General features: G+C 41.3%; 1 protein-coding gene across 2 annotated transcripts; it reads left to right on the top strand.

Annotated features, from left to right (window-relative positions):
* Positions 1-270: 270 nt before the first annotated feature.
* On the top strand, positions 271-11,767 carry RBM22 (RNA binding motif protein 22). Of its 2 annotated transcripts, XR_003511767.1 has the most exons (12): positions 271-394; positions 824-877; positions 1,775-1,804; positions 2,558-2,690; positions 3,750-3,850; positions 3,955-4,127; positions 5,283-5,483; positions 6,452-6,616; positions 7,474-7,562; positions 7,763-7,894; positions 9,383-9,565; positions 11,434-11,767. XR_003511767.1 is itself a non-coding variant. In XM_027545936.1 (11 exons), exons 1-11 carry the CDS (start codon positions 341-343, stop codon positions 9,511-9,513), a joined length of 1,263 nt encoding a protein of 420 aa, XP_027401737.1. In that variant the 5' UTR covers positions 271-340; the 3' UTR covers positions 9,514-11,763. The 2 variants fall into 2 exon arrangements, 1 of the variants encoding a protein (XP_027401737.1); XM_027545936.1 differs by having other exon boundaries at positions 9,383-11,763.
* The last annotated feature ends 4,518 nt before the right edge of the window (positions 11,768-16,285 follow it).

Below are 16,285 nucleotides of genomic sequence, written 5' to 3' on the forward strand. Positions count from 1 at the left end.
TCCCATTTTTTAGCATAATAAGCGTTCATTGGTGTCGACGCTGCTTTGATTCCAGGCCCTCGTTCATTATAGTTCCTTTATTCTTTCACTCAGTTTTTAAATAAACCAGTTGAACTTGTGACTCTTCATTCCTGGCTGTCACCACTGGAAGGAAGTAACTGGAGGCCAATTATTAAGAAATTCCAAGCAAGCGATGCCATTACACAAGGTGTCGCCCTCAAGGGCGCGCAAGACGCGTAAATAAGACGTAGACGTGCCGAGAGGCAGCCGCGGGGCCTGACGGGATTGTGGCGGTCCTCTCCCAACTCGGAAGCTGCGGCTGCCTCCAGACGCTCTCAAGATGGCGACCTCTCTAGGTTCCAACACCTACAACAGGCAGAATTGGGAGGATGCGGTGAGTGAGCCTGCCGGAGGAGGACAGAAAGAGGCAGCGAAGTCAGGGCTCCAGCGGGCGGGCAGGGACGTGGCTGCGGTGCGGCCGAGGGAATTCCAAGAAGAAGCCAGCACCGCGGCCTAACTCGGCTACGGCTGAAGGCTGGAGGGAGGCCCTCCTGAGGGCTTGGATGGAGGGGGTTTAGCCAGGGTCTGGGACCAGCTCCCTTTCTGTGCCTACTCCCTCCACTCTTTTCGAGCGGGTCTTTACTCCCGCCGCCTCCCGGAAGTGCATACAGCGCCCCCTCCCGCGACCCGGCCCGTGCTGGACCACGGGTTCCCCCTGTTCCCCAGCCTCGCTCCTCGCCCCCTCCCCCGCGCCGCACGACAGTAGCTGAGACGGCAAGGCCTTTGGAGCTTGGCGCTCAACCAGCTTTCCCATTTTCACCAGGACTTCCCTATTCTGTGCCAGACGTGTCTTGGAGAAAACCCGTATATCCGAATGGTGAGTGAGTGTAAAACGGGACCTACTGTATATGTTCTGTCAATGTTGTGGTACTCGCACACTGTCGGTCATGTAATTCTTTTAGCCACGAAGAAGTAATGATGCTTCTTTACTAACCCGAAGCGTAGGAAGAATTTGCAAAGGACTGTCATGCTCTCTCACTTTGGAACTCGGCGACGGTCTGTGATCTAGGAGTCATAATAATAGTTAATATCCATTGAACATTTACCTAGGAGTCAGATCTGTTAACCAGAGGCAAAGAAAGTTTATGTCTTTTCAATACAGCAAGTAAGGTGTGGAACTGGGATTTAAGTTCAGATATTCTGACTCCAGGGGCCTCAGCAAATTAGGAGAACCAGGACTGAACTCAAGTGCCTTTTAGCTTCCACACCTTATAATGTGTTGAGTGTAAGGTACTTTCTCTCCTTATAAATAAGAGTAAACTTAGCAGCAGTTTATATTTAATAATTAGGGCTGTGTTGTGATCAATCTCGGAGGTATTGATTCACTATATACAGAGTACCATCACAGGATGAGTCTAGAGTAGTTACCTCTGACTAAACTTTGGAAAATAGACTGGCCCTGGCTGCATCCTCTGTGCTTTAGGGACTGTGGAAACCATTAGGAAATTGTTCTTGGAAGAAAACTTGGGAGCCAGAGGTGAATCTAAGAATTAGATCCATAAAATTCTTAAGAGGTCATAGTTTGTATGTGATTAGATTATATCCCAGCCCCTTCCTTGCCCTCCTCCCCAAAAAGGGTAGGGTCCCATTTCCCTCTCCCACCCCTTAAGATGCCAGGGATTTCCAGATACTTTTCTTGGAAACTGTGTAGAGAAGGAACAGGCATCAGCTTTTTTTCCCCGTGTCTGTAACTCCTCTATTTTTTCTATTTCAGACCAAAGAAAAGTATGGGAAGGAATGCAAAGTAAGTGTGTTAAAGAGTAATGATTTAGTTTTATTTTCCTTTTTTCTTTGACTCCCTGAGGTTTGAAGTCCTTTATAAAAGTGAGTGTGACACATGCATTCATGTATCATTTATGTACTCTTTGGCTGTTAACTATTTAGGGTAGGGGTAAGAAAATGAGCCATTTAACGCAGGGATTCTTAACTTGATGTCTTTGGTTGGTCTTTGAACCCCCTGGGATTGCATATACCAAATGTTCTGTGATTATCAGTTCAGTTCAGTTCGGTCGCTCAGTCGTGTCTGACTCTTTGCGACCCCATGAATTGCAGCATGCCAGGCCTCCCTGTCCATCACCAACTCCCAGAGTTCACCCAGACTCTCGTCCATCGAGTCAGTGATGCCATCCAGCCATCTCATCCTCTGTGATTATGCCTATGAACATTTTTAAGCTGAGGGGGAAGGTCATAGATATAAGATTCTTAAAGAAGTATAGGACACTCCCTACTTACCCCATAAAAGATTAAGAATTACATTGTTAATGCTGGTGACCTCTAGAGTGGGAGGACTTTGATTTTTGAGTTTTTAAACTACTGAAGAAGAGTGTTGTAAAGGATTGAAACATCAGATCCTGTTTAGACTAGATGATTGCTAAGATCTCCTCTAAACCCTAGATTTGGGGATCCTTTCTTTGAATCTCCTGATGTTACTAAATCTCCTGGATTAATTGTCCAGATCAGGACCGTTAACACTCTGTGGCTTTATCTTGTGTTCCAGATCTGTGCCAGGCCATTCACAGTGTTTCGCTGGTGCCCTGGGGTCCGCATGCGTTTCAAGAAGACTGAAGTGTGCCAGACCTGCAGTAAATTGAAGAATGTCTGTCAGACCTGCCTCTTAGACCTAGAATATGGTATGTTTGACTTGTCCCATAGTTCTGAAAGTGTGCGGCTGCTCTAAACAACAGAGCGGTCTTCCTGTCTCCCTCGTCTCACCCTGTCTCTCTTTCTGACCCACTTTGAAATTTGTGTTGTGCTCTGCTTTTCCCAAGAAGAAAAGAACCATACTAGGTTATTCTAGAGTTCTGAACAACAATAGTGATTTTAAGAAAGGTTGGTAATTAATCAACACAACTATACTAAATACTATTTATACAGAAGGGAGGTTTAAGGCCTTCTGTATACCTTTATAGCCAAGGTAAGTTAGAGGCATTGTTGCTATGACAGGTAATTTCTTTGCCTTAGACTCCTGTCTAGATCCAGAACATTTCTTCCACAATCCCTACCAAAGTTCAGGCTAATTGTGCTTTGGGTTTTTGATTCAACTATGTTGTTAGGACTGATACGCTGTATTGCTACTGTTTCAAAGTAACTTCTTTTGGCAGTGACTTTTTAACTGCAGGTGACTTTTTGTTTTTCAGAAAAACATCCTTTCAGCAAGTTTGTGCTATACAATAAAATGAAAAAGGAAAATCTGAGTTTATTTATGTTAAGTTCAGAAAGTTAACTCTGCTAATCAGAGTCCTGGTCACATACCGTTTAATATTATTTGTATGTTTGTTAAGGGAGTGTTCTAGTTCTGCAGTACAGTGATCCTTACATGATTATGACTATTCAGAGGATCTGCAGGACAGGACTAAAAATAATACAGTTTTTACATTTGTTTTAAATCATGATATAGTAAAAGCTAGATGCGTTATTAATTGCAGGTCAAATCTGACTACAGTAAGAGCTTGTTCATCTAAAATATTTAAACATTCATTTCATGAAAGCTTAGGAATTTGGATAATTTCTTAGAATGCTCTGTAGTAGTATTAGCTTGACAGTGCTACAGATTCTGAATTAAAATAAAGCTTCTATTACCAAATAAAGTGGAGAAAGGAAGAATGATGTTATATTATTCTGTCTACGTACTCAGTTTGGATATGGTTTAAAATGTATCTTGAGTTTTTTCTTCCTTTCCTTTGTTCTAGGTCTGCCCATCCAGGTTCGTGATGCAGGATTGTCTTTTAAGGATGACATGCCAAAGTCCGACGTCAACAAAGAGTACTACACACAGAATATGGAGAGAGAGGTGTGCTGCCACTTGCCTGATATAGTTTTATATTTGCTGAAAGAATCCTAGGGGATTGACATAGTCTGTGTAATTTACCTTCGGAATGTGTCATTCCTCTGTAGATTTCCAACTCTGATGGAACGCGGCCAGTTGGCATGTTGGGGAAAGCCACATCCACCAGTGACATGCTGCTCAAACTGGCCCGGACCACACCCTACTACAAAAGGAATCGACCGCACATTTGCTCCTTCTGGGTGAAAGGAGAATGTAAGAGAGGAGAGGAGTGTCCATACAGGCAAGAGCTGAAGTGCTTTTTCAGTGTTTGCTTTCAGATGACTAGTTATCTATGAAGGGGAAAGTGCTAGACTAAACTATTTATGCTTCAAAATGTTAAAGTTTATTCAGCTAGTGTCATGTATCTTATATCTTAGGAGCAGAGATTGAATTGTTATTTTTACGTATAATGGAACCTTTACCTATAAGCAAGCCTTGGGAGACTAAATTGCTCTGCCATAAAATATCAGTGTTGACCTCAGGTTCCTACCTACGATGTCAGTCTTGGCTCTCATGGTACGACTGGCTTGAATCTCAGTGTATAGTTGAAATCAGATTAAAGCCAGACTTCTAAAATGTGAGTATGTTTGAGTCAAGACTGCCAGTCATCTGGATTAGGAGTTTTTACCTTGGAGTTGGTAAACCCCACCCCGACAAAAAATTAGCTCTCCCTGTTTCTGGGGTTGGGTCCATAGATTAATCAAGGTCTTGAGTGGAATGCAAGACCTCAGATACATTAAGAACCATTGCCCTAGAGAGGGGTAACCGTGTTGTGGTTACCTTTGGTTTTGAAGTGAATTGTGCGAGAAGCATTTCTTTCACATTTATTTATTTGTTGCTTGCTCTGGGTCCTTGTCGCTGTGTGTGAACTTTTCTCTGCTTGGAGTGAGTGGAGGCTGCTCTTTGTTATGGTGCACAGGCTTCTCATTGTGGTGGCTTCTCTTGTTGCAGAGCACAGGCTCTAGGTATTTGGGCTGCAGTAGTTGTGACACACAGGCTCATTAATTGTGGCTCACGGGCCCTAGAACATGCGAGCTCCGGTAGTTGTGGTGCACCAGCTTAGCTGCTGCACGGCATGTGAAGTCTGAACCTGTGTCCCCTACATTGGCAGGCAGACTCCCATCCACTGTACCACCAGAGAAGCCCAAAAAGCATTTGTTTATAAGGAAACTTCCACCCTATGGCCATTTAAGTGACTTTTAGGAGGCTAGCACATCCTTGTGTGATACAGTAAGTTCCTTGATATTAGCTCTGTTTTAATAATTATGTTTTGGTATGGCCATGGTATCTGGTTCAAAAAACATTTCAGGGGTCTTTATATAGCTGCTGTTGTTTGATACCTGTAAAATTTTTTCCTTTGTTTCACCTTTATGCATTGTTCTTTCTTGAACCATAGACATGAAAAACCAACAGATCCAGATGACCCCCTTGCTGATCAGAACATTAAAGACCGATATTATGGAATCAATGACCCTGTGGCAGATAAACTCTTGAAGCGGGCTTCAACAATGCCACGTCTAGACCCACCAGAGGACAAGACTATCACCACACTGTATGTTGGTGGTCTGGGTGATACCATTACTGAGACCGATCTAAGGTTTGTGAGTATAATTTTATGAGTTATCTTTACTTTCACCTGCCCTGGAATAATATTTTTTGGCAAAAACTTGAGAAAACATGATAATTCTGTACTGAGTACATTTTTTTTAGTTGCTCTATAGTATCGTACTGACTGGAATTTTTATAAAGTTCTTTATGATGACAGATAATAGTCTTCAACAGTGCTTATTCCATGCTTGCTTAGGATAATAATTACATGAGATTCTATTTGACCTAATAACCATTAGAATTTCTAAAGATGGCACATAACCAAGAATGATTAATTACACAGAAGAAAGAGAGATTTGCAGTTATAAAAAAATAGATGGTTTAACTTGTTGATTTTTTTTAAAGAGATTGGTATTTGGTAATTTTGTGTTATTCTTGTATTTTGCTTGGCTAGATAAGACATCTGGGCAGATAGTGGTGGAAATTACTTCTTGCAAAGATCATGGAGAAGAAACTCTTCCAGGTGTAGAACCTGCCCTTGTTAGCCTATCTACATTAAACTAAGTGAGCTAGACAGTTCCCCAGGGATGGCAGACTTTCTTCCACCGCCTCTTTCTCTTCTTTTTTGCAACCTTATGACATTTTTTATTTAAACATTCTTGGCTCATCAGCCCTGGGCACAATACTTTGCTAACCTCTTATCTAGGATTTAACATCCTTAGGGAACCTACTGGAGCCCCCTTTCCTCCATAGGAAAAGCCCTGAGATGTTTGATAGCCTTTACTCATTTTTTTTCTTTCCCTTCTTCAGTACACAGTGCCCACAGTAGGGGCAACCACAGTAGGCATAGGGGAGACCACCTACAGGTAATTAGGCAGATCACCGTGAGGCCACTTGCCTCGTGGTGAATCACTGAAAGAGTATTAACTCTTTTTTCTTTTTTATTAAATCCATATTCAGCCTCCTGGGAATGTCTGTGTTGTCAGCTCTTGTTTTTCTCTACCTGTATCCCTTCAGGAATCACTTCTATCAGTTTGGAGAGATCCGGACCATCACTGTTGTACAAAGACAGCAGTGTGCTTTCATCCAGTTTGCTACAAGGCAGGCTGCAGAAGTGGCTGCCGAGAAGTCCTTTAATAAGTTGATTGTCAATGGCCGCAGGCTCAACGTGAAATGGGGAAGGTGAGCGTGAGACTATATTAAAATAGCATTGGGACTTCCCTGGCCAGCCAGTGGTTAAGACTCTGTGCTTCCACTGCAGGTGGTGTGGGTTCGATCTCTGGTCAGGGAACTAAGATCCCATATGCTGCATGACACACCAAAAAAGAAAAAGCATTATTGAAATTTTCAAGAAACCTTTTCATTATCTGGGGGCTAGTAAGCTTTTGGTGAACGGCCTTAAATCAGTAGGACATTTAAAAAGAACTTTTCATTATGTCTGATGCTCGTTCCTATGGATATCAGGAAGATGCTACTTTGGAAATTTATTCAGGGTTTTTGTGTAGTAATCTGATGCTTTGAAGGTTCATGTGTTTTGTGACCAGATATTATAGGTCAAGGATAATACTAGGGCATGCGAGTTTACACATGAATTAAATAGACCTGGATTCTGTCCTTAAAGGCCAATTGTTTAGTGAAGAAGAACAGCTAATTTAAGCCTGAAAGTGTTTATTGCATAAGAGAGAGACAGGTAAAATGCCCTGAACGTTCAAAAGTGGAACAAGTTTCTGGCTTGGAGCCAGGGAGACCTCTCAGAGCAGCAGCAGGCCTCATAGAGTGCTTCCTGAACACTGGGCTCAGCACAGTGTTGTTGCCTCCTACATCCCCTAAAGCGATGCTAGCAAATTTTGAAACCAAGTATTTCTGTCTTCAAAACCTTTGCTCCTGTTCACTGTGCTCTGTGGCATTTATGAGGAAAAAGTGAGTGCTGAAGAGGAGGCAGGAGTGAAGGAACTCTGCTAGACTAGGAAACGCGAGAAACAGAGGTGTGAGAGAAGGTGGAACCAAGTGCTGATAGCGTGAATGTTTGTGTCTCCCAGGTCCCAGGCAGCCAGAGGGAAAGAAAAGGAGAAGGATGGAACCACAGACTCTGGAATCAAGCTCGAGCCCGTTCCAGGGCTCCCAGGAGGTGAGTGCAGATTCTGCCTACCCAGTAGCTTGCTAACTTCAGATACTCATACTGCCCTGACCTTCCTCGAATGTTAGAGGAGACCAGCCTCTGGCTCCCAGCAGCTGGGTTCTCCCAGCAGGACCCCTCAGGATTTCAGGGTAGTGGAAACACTGTTGCACAGTGGTCTCTGCTCTAACTAGCTCTCTTCTCTTCTCTAGCGCTTCCTCCTCCTCCTGCCGCAGAAGAAGAAGCCTCTGCCAACTACTTCAACCTACCCCCGAGTGGTCCTCCGGCTGTGGTGAACATTGCCCTGCCACCCCCACCTGGTATTGCCCCACCTCCACCCCCAGGTAACTTCTTAGGAAGTAGGGAAATGGGTTAGACTTAACTCAGGAAAATCCTCCTGAAGTCTGTCCAGACCCTGTACCGTCATGTCTAACATATCTAAGCCTTCGGGTCTGCTCCATAGATGTCTGCAAGTAAATCTGATTGTTGTCATTCCGGGTATTTTCATTTTTTACTGGCTTGCTAAGAAGGAAGTCACCAGTTTTCTAAAGATCTAAGTATATGTATCATCGGAATGGGAGATACTGTGATTACAACGATCTATCACCAGTTTAGGACTTCCCAGGTAGCACTAGTGGTAAAGAACCTGCCTGCCAATCCAAGAGACATAAGGAGGATCCCTGGGTTGGGAAGATCCTTGGAGGAGGAAATGGCAACCCACTCCAGTATTGTTGCCTGGGAAATCCCATGGACAGAAGAGGCTGGCAGGGTACAGTCCATAGCATAACAAAGAGTTGGACAAACTTAAGTTTAAACTTAAGTTGTAAAGCAACTTAACATCATCAGTTTGTTCTCTGTTCTATATCTTAACTGATGCCCTAGAGCGTCATTGCTTAAAGGGTAGGCTGTGGGTGTCATCTGCTTGCAGCAAGACAAGGAGTTTGCACCAGAATGTAAATTCATTAAGGAAGTCTTTTTTTTCCTTAATCTTTTTATTTATTTATTTGGCTGCACCAGGTCTTCGTTGCCGCACGCAGAATCGTAGGTTTTTGTTGCAGTATGAGGGATCTTTACTTGGGGCTTGCACGATTTTTAGTTGTGGCATGGAACTCTTAGTTGTGGCATGCAGGATCTAGTTCCCTGACCAGAGATGGAACCTGGGCCCCCTGCATTGGAAGTGTGGAGTCTTAGCCACTAAACCACCAGGGAAGCTCCTAAGGAAGTCGTGTTAACAAAAAAATTGTTAGATGAACTAAACAGTGTGCTTAATTGTGTAATGAAGTTACAGTTTGACTCTAGCTCTTTATCTTGTCCGTGACAAGTAATAAACAGTTCAGGGATCAGCACTTTGTACAGCACTGTCAGTGCCAGCGTGAACTGTGTGAGTAAATCACAAGTAACTGGTTCGCCTGGGCAGAGTTCCCATACTTGCTGGAGTAAGTCCTGGTTTCTGAACAACCTTCATTCTAGTATAAAGCATTGAGATTAACGATGACAGGATCTTGCCTGATTTCTCCCTCACCTCCCAAATTCTGATCAAATCCTATCTGGTAGGATTGGCATGTTTGAAAGATAGCAAAGGCTCAGGTGACATACTAGCAATACCTTGAGACCTATGGAGTTGTTTTTAGCCGTCCTGAGGGGAAAAGTTTCTAAAACCAAAGAAGTCATGCAGGTAGACATTCCTAAGCAAGTCTTGTAAGCCAGCATTTTCTGAAGCACCATGTCAGTTTGATTTATGTGTAGCTGGTTTGGACATTAGAAAGATTCATGGTTTGAAAGGTTATCAAGAGAATTGCAAACCTAACAGATTCGTTCTCTCCCATCTGTAGGTTTTGGACCACACATGTTCCACCCCATGGGACCACCCCCTCCTTTCATGAGGGCTCCAGGACCAATCCATTATCCTTCTCAGGACCCTCAGAGGATGGGAGCACATGCCGGGAAGCACAGCAGCCCCTAGCACTCATCACCGCTCTGGGGCTCTACAGAAGAGAGGGCGCTTAAAAATCCTAGTAAATGAATCCTGGAATAAATATATTTTTCCTTCCTTTGTAGTTTCCATGGTAGTAGAATGTATTCAGATGTGGGCAGTTGGAGAACAACAGCCATGATTTCCTCTGTGTGTTCTCAAAGGATTGATGGACCTGAAATAAGCTGCCATTAACACATCTGGTTACTGCTATAACATTACTAATAAAACTTAATGCCTCTTCCCCTCATCTGTATGGGGAACAAGTAACTGGGTGAATTGGAATGTCCACCGGAGTTGCCATCCCAACCATATGTTCATTTTGTATCTTCTTTTGGCGGGTAGGGGGTGGGAAATGACCTGCAGTAAGAAAAACAAGCAAACGATTTTTGACCATTTTTATGTCCATTGGATATTTTCCTTTTTATCATCTAAAAAAAGATTACTAGTACTAATCATTGTAGTGGCAAGAGTGTGATTTAATGCTTCTGTAGTCACACTCTTGAAAGACAAATAGAAACAGCACCCAGCACAACCCAGATCTTATCTCTCCTTTCCTGATTTATTACTAAAGGAATCTGGCTGATAGTTTTACTTCTTCACGCTACCAAAAAAGACAAAAATTACTTTTTATTCCTAGCAGTCAGATGGAGACACAGATTTCATGGAGCTGTGTATCATTGAAGAAACCTGGTATTTGAGATGAAATTATTTTAAAGAACTTCCTGTAAAACACTTTAACAAACTGTGAAAGGAAAAGAATTAAGAGTGTGTTTAAATGGAAGACTTGTGGCCTATGGCTGGAATGTCGATTTTCAGCATTCACCTTTGTGTGACTTCAGCGTCTCATTTTAATCCCCTGTTCTAGGCAGGGGATTCTGTTTGGTCTTAGAATATTTGGAAATAATTGAATTGTAGATGGCAAAAAAAAAAAGAAAAATTGATGTTGTGTTGTATTTTTGTTTTGAAAAATTAAAACGGGTCAATTTTCCAAATGTTGTCATAGGTTTATTTCTGTTTTCTTTATCCTTAGGAGCTGAAGTTGAGGTCAGTGGGAGTTAGAAACAAGTTATATATAAAGATATGTTTTTGCTTTAGATATGTTTTTGTTTTGATTCTGATCTTTATCTAGTCTAAAAGACCCAGGCCCTTTTAGTACTTATGTCAAAGGTTACTTGTGGGGTTGAAATGAGATAATACACAGAAGGCAGTCAACACAGAGCCTGCCATGTGGTTATGGATACATGGTAGCTTTAAAATGTCATCTTAGTATTATATAAGTCGTTTTAAAAGGAATCAGGAAAAATTGATACAAGCCCATTTTTCTAGAAGCCAATTCCCACGTCACTTTTATCTCAAAGGTACCTACTTATAGAATGAATATACCTCTTTTTACTCCGTTTTAGCTCAAGAATTTTTGTTGTTTTCCTCTGGAGAACTTTATCTTGCCTCTTTTTTTTAAGATTTAAAATTAATTTAGAAGCACTTAGACAATTTAATTCTAGTAGTATCAGATGTGAAGCAATGTAGGGATACTTCCAAATATTCTGACACCCTTCGGGTAGGGTTTTTTGTGATGGTGGAGGGAGGGTTACTTTTGAGCATGTAAGAGATTTTTAGCCAGTCTGGTAATGTAAGCAGTGTTTTTTATCTCCGAATTCAATTATATCTGTGTATGTATATGTATATATATATGTAATCTTGACTATCCAATTGTGTATTCCTGCCTTTTTGAAAACATTCTAAATGTTTGTTTACTAGCTGGCTATGGATAAGTGTTTTTTAAAAAGTATAAGCAAACAAAGTATAAAGTAAGTACTTGATTAGCCTTAAGTAAATCAGAATTATGAGCAATTAGATTTTGGCAAAAACTCAGAGGTGCTTACCAAACTCTATTTCTTTTTCCTCTAGAGAACATAGCCAGGGGTTCACTTGGCGAAAAGTAAACTTTGCCATTCCCAGACCTCGGCTGTAGAAACACCTCACCCACTCAGAGCTATGAACTCTGTCCCATCTGCTGGCTGAATGCACAGGAGGATGATCTCTGGAAGATGGCAGTCACACAATGGAAGGAGGCTGGGTTCCTCTATCACTGCTAAAAGGAGAGCATTATGATAGGAATTTTTGTTAGAGTAAGCCATTGAGTCCTGAGGATCTATCTGTAACAGCAGCTAGTGTTACTCTCATAAAAGATGTCAGATCTGATCACAAAAAATAAAGAAAACTCATTTTTTATTTACACTGAGTAATGGAGATTTTTACTTTTTAAAAAATTGAAGCATAGTTGATTTACATGTGTTAATTTCTAATGTACAGCAAAGTGACTCAGTTACACACATGTATACTACCCCACTTCAGTACTCTTGCCTGGAAAATCCATGGACGGAGGAGCCTGGTAGGCTGCAGTCCATGGGGTTGCTAAGAGTCAGACACGACTGAGCGACTTCACTTTACGCATTGGAGAAGGAAATGGCAACCCACTCCAGCGTTCTTGTCCCACGGACGGGGGAGCCTGGTGGGCTGCCGTCTATGGGGTCACACAGTCAGACATGACTGAAGTGACTTAGCAGCAGCAGCATACATACTTTTTAATATTCTTTTCCATTATAGTTTATCCCAGGATGCTGACTGTATTTCCCTGTGCTATACAGTAGGACCTTGTTTATCCAGTCTGTATGTGATAGTTTACGTCTACCAATCCCAAACTCCCAGTCTATCCCTCTCCCTCCATTTGAGAACCACAAGTCTGTTCTTCATGTCTGTGAGTCTGTTTCGTAGATAGGTTGATTTGTGCCATATTTTAGATTCCACATATAAGTGATATCATGGGATGTTTGTCTTTCTGACTTACTTCACTTGGTATAATAACCTCTAGTGGCATTCATGTTGCTACAAATGGCATTGTTCCATTCTGTTTTGTGGGTGAGTAGTAGTCCATTGTATATATGTACCACATCTTCATCCGTTTATCTGTTGATAGACATTTAGGTTGTTTGCATGTCTTGGCTGCTATTAACATTGGGGCGCATGTGTATTTTTGAATTACAGTTTTGTTCAGATATGTGCCCAGGAGTGGGATTGCTGGATCATATGGTAATTCTAGTTTTCTCAGGAACCTCCATACTGTTTCCAATAGTGGCTGCACCAACTTACATGCCCACTGACGGTATGAGAGTCCCCTTTTCTCCACACCCTCCTCAGCATTTGCTATTTGCAGACTTTTTAGTGGTGGCCGTTCTGACGGATGTGAGGTCGTACCCCATGGCGGTTTTGATGTGCACTTCTCTAATAGTGATATTGAGCATCTTTTTATGTGCCTGTCAGCCATCTGTATGTCCTCTTTGGAGAAAGGTCTATTTAGGTCTTCTACCTATTTTTCAATTGGATTTGTTTGTTGTCGAGTTGTGTGGGCTCCGTATTGTTTTGGAAATTGAGCCCTTATCAGCCCCATCATTTGCAAATATTTTCCCCCATTCTGTTGTCTTTGTTTTTATAGTTTCCTTTGCTATGCAAAAGCTTGTAAGTTTGATTTGGTCCCATTTGCTTATTTCTATTTCTCTTACCTTGGGAGACTGACATTGGTACGATTTATGTCAGAATGTTTTGCCAATGATCTCTTCTAGAAATTTTATGGTGTCTTTTCTTATATTTAAGTTATTAAGCCATTTTGAGTTTATTTTTTTGCATTGTGTGAGAATGTATTCTAACTTCATTGATTTACATTCAACTGTCCAATTTTCCCAGCACCACTTGTTGAAGAGCCTTTTTTCCATTTTATACCTTGCCGCCTTTGTTGAAGGTCAATTGTTCGTAGGTGTATGGGTTTATTTCTGGGTTCTCTATTCTGTCCTGTTGATCTGTGTGTCTGTTTTTGTACCAATACCACAGTTTCAGTTACTGTAGCTTTGTAGTAGTGTCTGAATTCTGGGAGGGTTATACCTCCTGCTTTGTTCTTTTTCCTCAGGATTTGCCTACAATTCTGAGTCTTATGTTTCCATATAAATTTTAGGATTATTTGTTCTAGTTCTGTGAAAAATGTCATGGGTAATTTGATATAGATCACATTACTGTAGATTGTTTTGGGTACTATGGCCAATTCACCAATATTCCTCTAATCCAAGAGCATGGGATGTCTTTCTGTTTATTGAATCTTCTTTAATGTCTTTTATTAACATTTTATTTGTTGTTGTTGTTCAGTCGCGAAGTCATATCCCACTTTTGTGACCCCACAGACTGCAGCATGCAAGGCTCCCCTGTCCTTCACTGTCTCACAGAATTTGCCCAAATTCATGTCCACTGAGTCAGTGATCCTGTCTAACCATCTCATCCTCTGCAGCCCCCTTTTCCTTTTGCCTTCAGTCTTTCTCAGCTTCAGGGTCTTTTCCACTGAGTTGGCTCTTTGCATCATGTGGTCAAAGTATTGGAGCTTTGGCATCAGTCCTTCCAATGAATATTCAGGGTTGATTTCCTTAGGATTGACTGGTTTGATCTCCTTGCAGACCACAGGACTCTCAAGAGTCTTCTTCCAATTCAAAAGCAAGTCCTCAGCATATAACTCTTCGGCCTCCTTGGTCAGATTTATTCCTAAGTATTTTATTTGGCATAATTTTAAAAGGTATTCTTTTTATATTCTCTTTCTGCTCTTTCATTGTTAGTGTAAAGAAATGCAACTGATTTCTGTATGTTAATCTTGTATCCTGCCACCTTGCTACAGCCATGTCACTTGAACACATCAGATCTCATCTGATCTTGGAAGCTAAGCAGGGTAAGACCTGGTTAGTACTTGGGTGAGAGTAATGATGATTTAAACAGATTCTGGAGCCAGATTACCTGAGATCAAATCCTCACTTCAGCACTCCCAGCTCGCACACTACCTAACCTCTGTCTGGTGGTCACAGTGCCTTACCTCCTAACCATTCTCACTGCCTGTAGTATTTTGAGCTCCTCCCCTCTTGGAGAAGGCTCAGAAGGTATAGCCTCATGACAGCTGGATAAAGGCAGTAAAGGCCCATGGGGCAAAGAGTGAATGTTGGAAAGCCAAATCAAAAGTCCATGGGGACCTGAAGTAAATGGAGGTGAAATCAGAGGGTTCTAGGGTGACCCTTCTTCCCTCACCACTAACCCGTCAAGTGCCTGGTTTAGTCAACTGGGTGGAAAGATGCCTTCTCCCGAATAGAGAATGCAGTGGCAATTTCTCAGTCTTTCCTTGTTTTTCATGAAATTGATAGATTTAAAGAGGACTAACTGGTCAGGTATTTTGTAAATGTCTCTGAGTTTGTATTTGTTTAGACTGGGCTTATGAACTTGGGGGAAATACCACAAGGTGGGAGTGCCCTTCTCATCCGTTTACATCAGGAAGTTGAGTTGATGATGTTAACCTTGATCACTTGGTTAAAGTGGTGTCTTTGTAAAGTTACTATTTTTCCTTCCTTTGCCCTTTGGAAGCAAGTCAGTAAGTCCAGTCCGTAATGAGTAGGAGGGGAAATACGTTCCACCTCCTGGAGGGGGTGGTACCCACATGTATTATTTGTAAGTCTTTTGTAGGGAAGGAAGATCTGTCCTTTCCCCTCATGTATTTGTTTATTCAGTCACTTCATTATATCACTGAATTCACGAATATTTACCTTATTCTTTCAGTTATAATCTCCTATGGGTTGTCTTCACTCTCTTGACTGTTTTTTGATGCACAAAAGTTTTAATTTTATGTATTCACTTTTTAAAGTGTTTCATAGGTAGTTGAAAATAATGAGTATTGTCTAATTTAATGAGGCAGGATTCTACACTTCATTTTATTGTTCAAAATTTTTATATCCATATCCATTATTTGTCTGCCAAGCAGTCAACAATTGAAAGAAATGTGTTAAACCTTCCACTGTGATTATGGGTTTAGTGTATTATATAAGGGTATTTATCACAATAATCCTTTTTTTTTTTTTGCCAGAAGTCTCCTTTGTCTGATGTTAATATGGCTAGAGCACATTTCTTTGGGATAATATTTAACTGGATTATCCTTTTCCATTTATTTTATTTTTGTGTCATATTTTCAGGAGTGCTGCTTTGTGAACAGCATAGAGCTAGAATTACTTTTTATCCAATTTGTGAGTTTCTGTCTTTAAACTGGTGAGTCTTATCTATGTGTATTTATTGTGATAACTGATATATTTAAATGTATTTATACCACTTTATGTGCCTTCGCTTTTTTTTTTAACTCTTCCTGCTCTCTGTTGAATTGATTTCTCTGCTCATCATTGCTCCTTCCATTCTATGCTTTCTCTATGGATCTTGCCCAAAAAATGTTCTTTTATAGTTATTTTGGAGATTAATGAAAACTCTCTTCCTATTTATTTCTCTGAAAGTTAACTTTTTTTTTTTTGCTGTGGCACACAGCTTGCAGGATCTTAGTTTCCCACCAGGGGTCGAACCCTCGCCCCACGCAGTGGAAGCACAGAGTCGTAACCACTGAACCACCAGGAAAGTCTCTGCTCTCACTTCTTGAAGATGTTTTTCCATTATTGCTGTCGACCTTTTTTGTCTGGAGCCTCCAAAGTATCTTTGTGACTTTGGGGTTCTGTGAGTGTTCACTGCCATGGTTCCTAAGTGTGGCTTTAGTTTATCCTTCTCATGACGGGGTGAAGATTATGTGAGTTTATGTCTCTGATCAAATCCGGAGAATCCCAAGTCATTCAAAACTCCTTCTGGAACTCTTGTTAGTAATGCTGGACAATCAATCTACCCATTAACTTTTTAATTTATTTTATCATTT

Source organism: Bos indicus x Bos taurus, chromosome 7, assembly GCF_003369695.1.
Source record: "Bos indicus x Bos taurus breed Angus x Brahman F1 hybrid chromosome 7, Bos_hybrid_MaternalHap_v2.0, whole genome shotgun sequence".
NCBI lineage: Eukaryota > Metazoa > Chordata > Mammalia > Artiodactyla > Bovidae > Bos > Bos indicus x Bos taurus.